At 33.6% G+C, this 11,919-nt stretch overlaps 1 protein-coding gene across 1 annotated transcript; it reads left to right on the top strand.

The window, feature by feature from the left end:
• Nucleotides 1-1,012: 1,012 nt before the first annotated feature.
• Nucleotides 1,013-7,083, top strand: LOC135081097 (BLOC-2 complex member HPS5 homolog). Its single transcript, XM_063975830.1, has 5 exons — nt 1,013-1,224; nt 2,056-2,166; nt 2,427-2,666; nt 2,807-5,041; nt 5,559-7,083. Exons 1-5 carry the CDS (start codon nt 1,132-1,134, stop codon nt 5,925-5,927), a joined length of 3,048 nt encoding a protein of 1,015 aa, XP_063831900.1. The 5' UTR covers nt 1,013-1,131; the 3' UTR covers nt 5,928-7,083.
• The last annotated feature ends 4,836 nt before the right edge of the window (nt 7,084-11,919 follow it).

Below are 11,919 nucleotides of genomic sequence, written 5' to 3'. Positions count from 1 at the left end.
CTATACAAGATATCGAAAAACTGTTTACTAATCCTGAAAGTGCTTCACAAGCTCTATCCAACGGTACCAATATTAGGTTAAAGAATTAACTGGATCTATCCGAAAATTTAATGTTTTCAGCCTCCATACTAAATGTATGCCAGCCAAACAATAATAGAAGTATTAATTTTTTTATTGAATAATAAACACTTAAAAATGTACTCGTAAATTGTATTCTTATTTAAAATTATTCGTGGAAAACATTGGTGTTGGGCTTTACTTGCTATAATATTAACAAGACTTGAGTGCCATGACTGTGGCTGTACTAAATGTATGGAAGCTGGAAACATTGAATTTTCGAATGGATCCAGTTTATTTTCTAACCTATTATTGGTACCGTTGGATAGAACTCGTAAAGCACTTTCAGGATCAGTAACCTGATTTTGAATATCTTGTATAGTTTTTAATATTATGTGGTTTTTCTAAACGTATGGAAGCTGGAAACATTGAATTTTCGGATAGATCCAATTTATTCTGTAACCTATTATTGGTACCGTTTGAAAGAGCTTGTGAAGTACTTTCAGAATCAGTAATCAGTTTTTCGATATCTTGTATAGTTTAGAAATAATCGAGTGAGATCACTTAACGTTTCCACCCTGTATAGCGTTATTAATAAAATTATCAGAAACTAGATATTTTACGAGAAAATCCAAAAAAAATAGTGGTCAGTATACTGACCACTGACCGTTCTGCATCACTAAAATCACCACTATTCCTGTGAAATCACTGGCCAGTAAGGAGTGAGATAAATCTCGTTTTGAAAATGTCTTAAACAAGACAGCATTATTTGCCGTCTCCTAAAAGCTTTTCTGCTCGAAACTTCGCAGCATGAACTTCTTAATAAACGAAACTCATGCTGAGCTCAATAAAAACTAATCGTCTCTGTGGCGCTTCAATTAAAAATAAAATAGTCAATACCGAAATGTCAATAATGACAATGACATACATGACTGATTGATTGACGAGCGAGCGAGACAGTGCATGCAAATTGCTCAGTGTAAAAGCGCAAAAAATATTGGATTGATTGTTTATTTTACAGTTTATCAATACTGTATAATGTCTTTCAATACTAGTAATTAAAAAACACGAACAATGACTTCAAAGTTACCTCCTTACATATTGCACGAGTTGCCCGATATCACAGAGTCCATCAAATTCCCTCTACTAAGTGTTCAGCGGATAAAGGTTAGTCTTTCTGAAATTACTCCATTGGCAAATAGTCAAAACTATTAAAATGATGCTATAGTTACATTTGAGAATCATTAAATCGGAAGAGATGCTGTTTTAACCATCAATTTTAAGTCATTTGCTGTAGAGTTCACTTGTAACCTTGCTTATTACATGAACCAATGATTATGTGGTAATTTAATACAAATCTGTCGCATGCATGTGTAACAATACAATGAGGTAGTAATCACCGATTCTATGTTTATCTGCCAACTAGTACTAATCTGGGAAAATGCAAATTATATTGTTTTTATTCATCATTTATTAGAAAAGTCCTAGAGTTAGTTCTAAGGTAAGTACCTAAGCTAATTTCAATTGATAAACATGCAATCTAAACTTGTTTTACCGGTTTATAATTAACTCACATAATTAGGTACTAATTTCCACTTTCAGTGCCAAATGAATCATTGGCACATCCTTTTGAATTTAATCAACCATGAAAAACAACTTTTATTTATGTACCAATTTAATTTAGAGTACCTATTGTACTCTAAACTTAAAAACTTATACATACTTATTAAATTAATGTGTTAAATTGTTATGAATGATGAGTTAAAAATTGTGTCTTAAAAAATCATAGCGATAAGACCTCCTATTTGTACTTGTCCATGTGTTTCTTTTATTTGTTCTTGTTGTGGTGTGCATTAAAGTTCTATTATTATTATTTTTCAGAAATCACAATTTAAGCAAACTATCACGTAAATCAATTTTATCATATGCCTAGATGACATAAATAAATGTCACCTAGCACTTATAATTTTATTAACATTTAGTATTTTAATGTTTCAGTATACATGTTTCGATGTTTCAAGAACGTTGATAGCGTTTGGAGCCACAAGCGGGGGCATCTACGTTTTTAACAGATGTCCGTGTGAATTTATACAGCTTATACCAAATAAGGTGAGCATATAAGTATCAAGTTTTACTTTGTTTCACTTCACTTGTCTAAAATAAATAATAGAATTCTCAAGCAGAATTATTAAGAAACATAAAATTTGTTCACTACATGTTGTGACGAATTTGAATTGGACTCTTATTTTCTTTTAACTTTTTAGAATACTAAGAGTTTGCATCTCAGTGCTATTATACTTTCAAGATTTATAGTAAAAAAGTTAAATTTTCCAATGCATTAGTTAAAGTTACAACTTGTATAATTTCAGGATGGTGCAATAACACGGTTAGCCATATCAGCAGCAGAGAAACACATAAGTTTTGCGAACGGACGAGGTATTGTTACGGTAACAGCATGTGACCAATCATTGAGTGGTGGTCACTCTGCGGTGACGTCAAAAGAACACCAGGGTAACGAAGTCACTGCTATGGTATGGAGTGCTAACAATATGCTGTTCACTGGTGACGACGTGGGGAAAATATCTGTGCTGCAATTGCAGAGTTTTATTGTAAGTTCTTCTTCTTCTATAAAAAACACTAAAATTTATTAAAGTGTGTTCAAAAAGCTTAAAAGATCATTTTGGTATAAGTATTTATTTAAAAGCTTTTAATTTCATTAAAATTAATGCTATCTTTTTGTATGTTTCAGGCTAAAACAATGTTCCAAAGTTCATCCCAGACAATAATGAGCCTGGATTCTCGTATTTGTCAGCTAGATATCAAAGCATCCATGTTGCTAGTGTCCACTCTTACTCGGTGTTACATTTGCGACACATCCCAAGAGCAATACAGGCAAATAGGACAAAAATTAAGAGACGGCGAGTACGGAGCCTGCTTTTACAACAAAGAAAAAACTCCATTTAGCACAACACATACTAACCAAGACGTTACCGAAGTAAAAAGGTACAATATTGTCGATGTTGACACAGGTTTTGCTGTTAGCAAAGAATTAGAAAACACACTGATATACTGTGCAAGACCATCTTCCCGGTTATGGGAAGCGACAATAGATGGCACCGTTAAAAGAACACACCAGTACAAACAAGTTTTAGCCAAAAACCCTATGACAATTGTGTCACTAGAGTCGTATACAAATGAAAATATAAGCAGAGAAAGTATAGACGTTGAAGGAGAAAGTCAGGCAATAAATTTTACAAGGATATACAGCGTCGATAGTGCCATATTTTCGTTTAAAAGAGATGCCCTGTATTTCCTGAATCTCAACAATGTTGACGACACTATGTGGTTTTCGTACAAAGATATAATTGACTGCAAAGTGTACCACGACATGATATATTTATGGCTAGCAAATGGCTCACTTGTCACACTGAGGTATATGAAACTCCAAAAGTTTTTAGTCAAATGTTATATTGATGAGAAATATGTACTCTGCACAGAATTATGTTCACTCTTTAGGGATTATTTACTCGAAAATGATTTGTCTGATAAACTGCATATCTTAGTTGGTTTAAGAGATAAGTTACAAAACAAGGAAGAGTTGAAAAATATTGATGATGTCCTAGAAAAATTCGACAATCTGAAGACCAATGAAGCTACGCAAATGAAATCTGGTATTTATGTTGTCGATAATACTTTTCACCAGTCTACTCTCCTCGAGGAAGATGTATCAAGCCAAAAATTTAACGATGACAATATGTTTACTACCACACTTTCGCCAGAAGCGTTGCAAGCATTCAAAGATCTCAGCGTAACAGTCTCCGACAAGTTTAGTTCAAGCAAAAAAATATTGAAAGAGAAATGGGAAGATTTTGAAGGAAAAATGAAAAATCTCAGTGCAGAGAAGCATACAATCCAGGAATTGAGTCTCCCTAAACGAGTCATACCTGATATTATAGCTGATACCGAATATGAGCCCAACTTATTAGATGATGATATTATCTACAAAGAATCTAGTCAAAAAGCCATAGAGATAGAGGACATAGACAATAACAGCATAGAGCAGGACAAAGTGTGTAAATCATTGTACCAATACTATAGGTTAAGTTTAGTGGGTAAGGAATCTGAACGACCGAATTTAGTTTCTACTATCGAGAGCTATGCCTGTGATATTAGACAGATCTACGAACTTATGCTACTTTTAGAACAATACTGCGTTTCTGTGGGAGACGCGGATGAATCTAAATTTGTTTCAAATAACATATTTTTAATCTATTTAAGCTGTAGTAATCGCAAGAAAGAATTATTAGATTCTATTATAGAAGAGGAGGAGTTGTACAAGTATTTTGTGGATTCGTGCATATCTGTTAATATGAAGACGCAGAAGTTATCGAATATAGGGTGCGAGTGTGGTTTTCCGTTGCCATATACGAGGACAAACCAAACGCCAGTATTTTCCGAATTGATCGACGAGTTCATAGAGCGGCAATGGTCGAGTCAATGTCGCGAGCAATGTTACGAGACGTGCAGGAGAATGCCATATCTGTGGAGGAAAATATTATACCTTCGGAGGAATGAAGATCTGTTGAACGTGCTGAGAATACTGTTGCAGATGCTTGATGAGAGTTTGCTTCATTCCTTTTTGCCGCAGTTCACGTTAGAGAGCTGGGATAGAGCCATTCAGTTGTATGCTACGTTGCACGCGAATATGTGTTTGAATTGCAATAAAAAGTTTCATCATATATCTGTCAAAGATATGTTGAGTTGGGACGATTTGGGGGCTTTGATCATCAAGTCTGTGGGAGGGAAAAATGCGGTGAACGTGTTAAGAAAACACGCGAAGTTGATTGACCTAGGAGAGCTGTCGATGAAGTTTTACCACACGGCTATGTTGGTGGCTATGTATGAGAAATACGACTTGACGATCACTAGTCAACTGACGGAGACTTTATACAGCGCGTACGAGTTCGAAGATTCTAGAGCGGCTGTAAGTTTTTTCATTATTATCTATTCTATAAATACAGATTTCTAAAATTGTGGTCTTCATAGTTATGTAGTGTATAAAGTGGTGATATAGAGAGATGCCAACTAATACTCTGAGTTCGAAACTCAGTGTCGCATTAGAAATTCACACACAAAGTAACCAAAATATGTGCACATTATCCACTGCGGTATCAGTACTCAACGTTCGAATAATCTTTAGTACTACACAAGCAGTGTAAACCGTTATGACGTCGCTGCTGTCATCATTGCTTTCACGAGAAATGTGTTCTGTTTTTGGGCATATTGCTGCGACACCGGCCCCGCCCTCTTGTCACACATCCCTTTAGTATATGTGATCTGTGGTGGTGTCCAAATTTTTGCTAAAAGACATTGAATTTCAAGTTAGACAAAATTACCTAGTATAAAGTTAGCTTAAGAATTGATTTATAACTATCCCATTGCCCAGTCAGCTGCTATTTTAAAATATGCAGATACTTAAACAAATATTGTATTATTTTCAGATATGTAGTCTTCTTCGAAACACTGTCAATGGGCAGATAAAAAACACAGCTGTACCACTTATAGTAGCTGCGAAAACCGACCATTGGGGTCTCACACCACCCCACGATGCAGTCCCAATAGCCAGCGAAAGTTCAAACGAAAACGAAACCGTACGTAACAAAATCAAAGATATCTCCTTCCAAGATATAGTAGATAACTTGTCAGATATATACAAACACGATACAGATTGTACGCTCTGCGGACTGCCTTTACAAAATGAAGTGTTAATTCAAGATGGCGGTCTGTGGGTCTTCAAATGTGGTCACCTTTTTCATGGAGCGTGCTTAGATGTTAATAAAATTAAGCTGTGCCCTACTTGCCCTAAATGAACGTAATTTGTTAATACATTTATGGGATATTTGTAAAATTTGCGCAAACTGAAAGGCTAAATGTTTGCATTGCGTTTGTTGCATGAAATGTAGGCTATGAAGTAACATTTTCGCAAATGAGTGCTGTCCCTTTTTCATAAATAGGGTATTTTATTTGACACCGCCAATTAATTGACATACTAATACTAGCTAACCAAAATTAAAATGCAACCAAAAATCTTAATTTACAAGGAATTTAAAATTAATTGAGTTTTTAAGACCAGAATGAAGTTTATCTTTAAAAAAGTTGTGCTTTAAAATTATTGGCAAATGGTGTCAAATACCCAACTTGGCCAGTGAAGTCATGGAAAGAGAAATATCAATGTGATGAATGATTTAAAGGTATTGTTCTTTAATAATAGGGAGATATTATTTTCTTCTTTGTGCTTAACCTTGTAGGTTATAAGCAGAGGATTAGTACATACACTAAAATCAGTCTTGCCTTAGTAACTCGTACTTAAACTGCTTATTAATTGACCACGATGATATTTATTAATAACGATTGGTACTCTAATACAAATTCATTTATAGAAAGCTATTTTACATGTCCCAGTATTACAATATAGGCCAGTGCTGAGAAGAAGCAGCGTGATAAACTCACTCAATATTTCTATTTATTAAAAAAACGAAAACAGTAAAATTTGAAAATGAATTTGATGAATTTCCAGCCATAGTGCTGTTTTGAAGTTTATGATTGATTACCCTATGGATTTGTTTTCAACACGTCTATAATAAAACGAACATGCAGCTGTAAATTAATATGCTAATTAACAACTCCTTTACAACATGACGAAATAAAACCTAAAAATCTATTTCTTTCATGTACGAAAAAGATAATTTTAGTTAAAGATACTTTAGTCAATATTTCAACTTAACTGCCGAATTATTTAGAGAAATGTAGGCTGTTGCTTTCTATTACTTTCTGTAATTTATCAGTATTACAACATTTACAACTGAACAAATAATGTTATGATGTCACTCAATAGAATGATATGCGGTTGACTTTATGGCAAAGAGCTTGATAAATATTTACTAAACATTAGAATGTATTTGAAAGTACACTAGTACCTATATGTATAACCGGAAACTACCATAATTTTTAATTTTATTATGATATTATGTACCTTGGCTATGTTATGTTTTTTTTTAATTGTGCCATTTAATGCGTTGTTGGGCACATTTGCTAATGTATTGATTATTGATTATGAATTTATTGAAGATCGATGGTAATAAGCTTTCTAACTGTATAACTGGGTAGAAAGCAATTTCTTTGACATTCACATAAAATCGGATTACTAATGTTTGGCCAAAAAACGTTTCCCAAATTATCACATCGCAAACAACGTTTCGCAAATTTTCATTTGGCAAATTCTCATTTGGCAAAACAACTTTTTGCAAACTTTTAATTCGCAAATGTCGTTTTTGGCATATTATTGTTTAGCAAATTATTGTTTGGCAAAGTATGTTTTGCCAAATGTTTCATTTGGCAAAAATATTTCACAATAAACTATTTACAAAATAATTTGATTGGTGCATAGAATGGAATACAAATTAGCTTGTGGTTATTATTTTGTTTAGTGGGTAGTTAATATAAAATTTGTTCTAAATTAATTTTCATATTTCATTCTTTTTATCGAAATTTTTCAAATGATTCATTCAGATAGAGGTGATTCTAGCGCTCGGCGGCCGCTGCCGCGGCACGCTTCGCTCGCCTTCGCGCGTTAAGGGTCACTGTTCTAACCTAACCTACTATTTTCTGCAATACCTACTTTCTGCAACTATACTATTTTCTGCAATCTCTTTGTTTTACATAAAATTCTTGTGAAAACCATGATCATCTGCCTTATGCTTTGCTTTGTGGGTAACGGTGGGTAAGTATGTGAAGTGTCAATTTGACCAAACAAATTATTTGGGATATAATATTTGGCAAAATAAAACATTTGCTATATAAACATTTGCCAAGTAAAATTTTGCCAAATGATAATTTGACCAAATGAATTACTTGCGAAAAGCACAGTTGCTAAAAGTTTATTTGGGAAATGAAACTTTGGCGATAAGTTGTTTGCGAAGTGAAATTTGGCGAAAAGTAATTTGGCCAAACGGAAGGATACCCATAAAATCATTTATAGTCCAACTATTCTGTAAAGACTGATTTACACGTATTAATTAAGTATTTAACTAAAATTTTAAGTGATCAAATTGCATCGTAAGCTCTTGTTTACTATGAAACTGCTTGTCAAAACGTGTCAAGTGACAAGCCCCGCCCACCAACTTAACACAAAAATTAACTAAAAATTTAGTTACCTACTTATCTACTTAATACGTGTAAATCAGCCTTAGAGTAGGCGCACACCGTTGATTTTTAGTTGGCCGATAGTTGTGCCCGATTTTAATTTGTATGAAGAATCGGCCAAATCGAATCGGCGTAGTGTGCGCACTCCCATACATGCCTATGTTACTGTAAAAGCTCGAACTACGGTTAATCTTAAGATTTAAGTGTAAGTCTTAGTATTTACCGACATGAGTTGGTAAATGTAAGTACTTCTGAAAATACGACGACTTTTTCGAGCTTTTACCATTCGAATTCAGTATATGCTAGGTTTTACCTCTGTCAGCTGGTAGATGTTGGTTTTAGGAATAAAACAATGAGTAATTCTTAATTACTTACTTAGGTACTTTCATCAACTATTAGACAAAACAGGTACATAGTATTATAAAGGTATCATAATATGATAGTAATAAGTACAAACTGATACCAACTTATTTAAATTATTTGCAATCATTTATTTTTCTTGTGTTTTGGTGTTCACATTTTTACTGTTTCCTTTTTTTATTCCTTCTGACTCATTACCAACGATGTTGTTTTCGTAAAAGTGTACAGAACTTTTAATTAGTAAGATTATAACAAAAATGATAATAACCATGGAGTCCATGGTATTATCATTTATGTTATTTCATCCATGGCCTGGACGAAATGTGAAGTGGAAAAAATCGGAATTATAATAACCCAGCATTGATAGTAGCGCATACCTGTAAATATCATATCTAGCCTATCTAGGACACTGAAATTTTGTAGCATGCATCCTACTAATATTATAAACGCGAAAGTTTGTGTGGATGTTTGTTACTCTTTTCAAGCAAAAACTACTGAACTGATTTTGATGAAACTTTACAGTATTATTGTTTATAACCCAGAATAACATATAGGTTATAATTTATGGCGATCTGTGAGAAATTAAATTTCACGCGGGTGAAACCGGGGGCAAAAGCTAGTATTTTATATGACATGATCTTACGTTGCTAAAGAAAAAACAAGGCAGTGACATCATGGTTTGTTTAATTGTATTAAAATGAAAAGTGATGCCGTGGTCTTTCTTTTTAGTTCTTAAATTGTTCGTACATTTAAACAATACAAAAAGGCTGCGCTCGTGTAATACGTGTAACCTGTCAAAAATGCTTGTTTTGTTTTTCAACATTTACCGTGCCATTAATGTAAATCCTAAGATTTACCAACGAAATGGTGGTAAGAGTTCGAATCGCAAACCTTTTGGGACATTTACCATTAGGAATTGGTAGATCTTAGGTTTTACTGGAATATCTTAGGATTTACTGCAATTCGAGCTTTTACAGTAACACCTATACTGATCAACTGCCCGACTAAACTAAACTAACTAAAAATCAACGGTGTGCGCCTACTCTTAACGTTAAGTGGAAAAAATCGAAACTAATAATAACCCCGTATTAATAGTAGCGCCCTCCTGTTAATAATCATGTCTGGGACACTTTAGTGTTATCCAACTATAACAGGTTTTGTACTCAACATTATTCCTCCCATCGTCTTCCTACAATTTAGGTTACTGCCATTTTTCAATTATTTTTTCTTATTAATAAATATAAGGCTGGTTTTAGAATCGCGCTGACTGACAAATCAAAATGTATGTAATTAAAGGGAACGTTCCTGAGTGACGCTGATCGCTCGACGCTTCATACATTTGGGCTGTCGGCGCTGACGGTCAGCGTGGGTCAGCGTGATACCAGCCTAAGTATGGACATGTATGAAAGTGTGCACATTACACCGATTTGTTATCGGCCGATTCTTCATAATAATTATAATCGGGCCCAGCTATGGCCAACTAAAAGTCGGTGGTCTGCGCTTAGGCTTTCATATTATAATATGTACCTACTACATATTGCACCGGCTTACATTTACATAGGCTTCAAATATTAAATATAAGCAGTTTTAATGGCTTTTCGTCTTGGGTGAAGCAATTTGTCATTATTTTTGCGCTAGAAGGCACCGGTTTAAAAATCGCTCACAATATTAAAAACGCCTTTAAGCAAACATATTTTCGCGGCTCTATGGTATTGTTTGAATAACGTAAATTATTGTAAATATTTCATATTTATTGAGACTAGGCTAGTGTATGTATTTGTAACATTTTTCCATGAGAACCCTGTACCATTATACCAAAAATAATATATTTATATACGTAATAGATCATGACGTGTACTTAAATTTTATAATTTTTAATTATCTAGTATAAACGCGGCTTATTTTACAATCCGTAGCGAAATGCATTGTTTTGTAAATATATTGTATAGAGCAAATATTTTTGTAAGTGCAATACTTGTAACCATATCGTACTGAATTACCTATTCTGATACTTACGTGTTTAATATGATATTTGAATGTACTACCATTAATAAATTTTACTATCTAAATGCAACTGTATTTTTTTAAATAATTTTTCACTTAATGTTAGTACTTCCTTTAACTGAGTCAGCCTACCTACCTATACAAACTTGACTTTTAAAGTAGATATGGGATAATTAACTTAAATAAAATAACATTGTACTTACTTGTACTCGCTCCAGCAGCATAACACCCAATTTAAAACAACTTATCACTTCACTAACACACACTTTAGACGTCCGTTCACGACGGCGCACAGTGATTCGAGTAGAACAAGCTAGCTGGACAATATTATTTTTTTACTTTAATGGGTTTAATACACGCATTACTTACTTTTTTGTGCAATTTAAGATTAATTAGGCTTGTTATTATAATTATTATAGGTAGGTTTAAAAAAAAAATTTTTTTTGGTAATAAAATATTTATTTCCTAAAATCAAGAGAAACAGACAAAAAGGAAAGAAGAAACTAACTTTACAGTATAATAATAATTGGTCTTATGATGTATTAGGTGTTAAAGTATGAAATTCCCGTTTTTTATGGAGAATTTAATGAAAATAAATTTTTCGATATAAACATTTTTGCGATTTATATGGAACAAAGAATCTCAGTTTTTTTTAATTTAGTGGGTAGACTGGGACAACATTAATGACTTGCCAAGTTGCTGTGGCCAGCAGACATTTGCGCTGCAGCTTCAGCAGCCAATATCAGTTCTCAAGTACTTCTTGAGGAAATGAGGTCTAAAAGTCTTCTTCTTTTCGTCTTTTTGCTGGACTCGTCGAACTCCTTGAGTGGTCGTCCAGGTGTAGAATCTTTCGACGTGGAAGACCGAACTTTATGAACAGAAACATGTAACACTATGGCTCCGGGAATCCACTCAGTTTTGTTTTTCATGAAGCGTTCCCTGTTTTGCCGTATTTCGTTCATTGAAATGAAATTGAAATGCGACTGATGCTATTCTTCAACTCTCTCAGCAAATTTTCGTGATCCCAATACATCACATTTTGAGAATATAAATTAAAAATCATGCTATTCTGGTCACTTTTTCAATGTTTTTATCATTAATCAAAAAACTTGATTTTTTATTAATCTGAAAAAATAAAATTGTTGTGCAAAAGTGTGCAAACTGAAACTGGTATATTTGAATACTAGAGGGTTACAGCTACAATATATATAAATTCCAGACTGGGGTCAAGTGGGGGCATACAACTTCTAGTCTTCCAAACATAAAATTTTGAGAAAAATATAAAGGTCAACATTT

Source organism: Ostrinia nubilalis, chromosome 19 (assembly GCF_963855985.1).
Source record: "Ostrinia nubilalis chromosome 19, ilOstNubi1.1, whole genome shotgun sequence".
NCBI lineage: Eukaryota > Metazoa > Arthropoda > Insecta > Lepidoptera > Crambidae > Ostrinia > Ostrinia nubilalis.
Note: the sequence above shows the minus strand (reverse complement) of the source record. Positions and strands in the feature narration are given on the sequence as shown.

Coding starts and splice junctions, on each gene's coding strand:
- LOC135081097 (XM_063975830.1), top strand. CDS start 1,132: ATGACTTCAAAGTTACCTCCTTACATATTGCACGAGTTGCCCGATATC. Junction 2,167..2,426: donor TACAGCTTATACCAAATAAG/GTGAGCATATAA, acceptor GTATAATTTCAG/GATGGTGCAATAACACGGTT. Junction 5,042..5,558: donor TCGAAGATTCTAGAGCGGCT/GTAAGTTTTTTC, acceptor TATTATTTTCAG/ATATGTAGTCTTCTTCGAAA.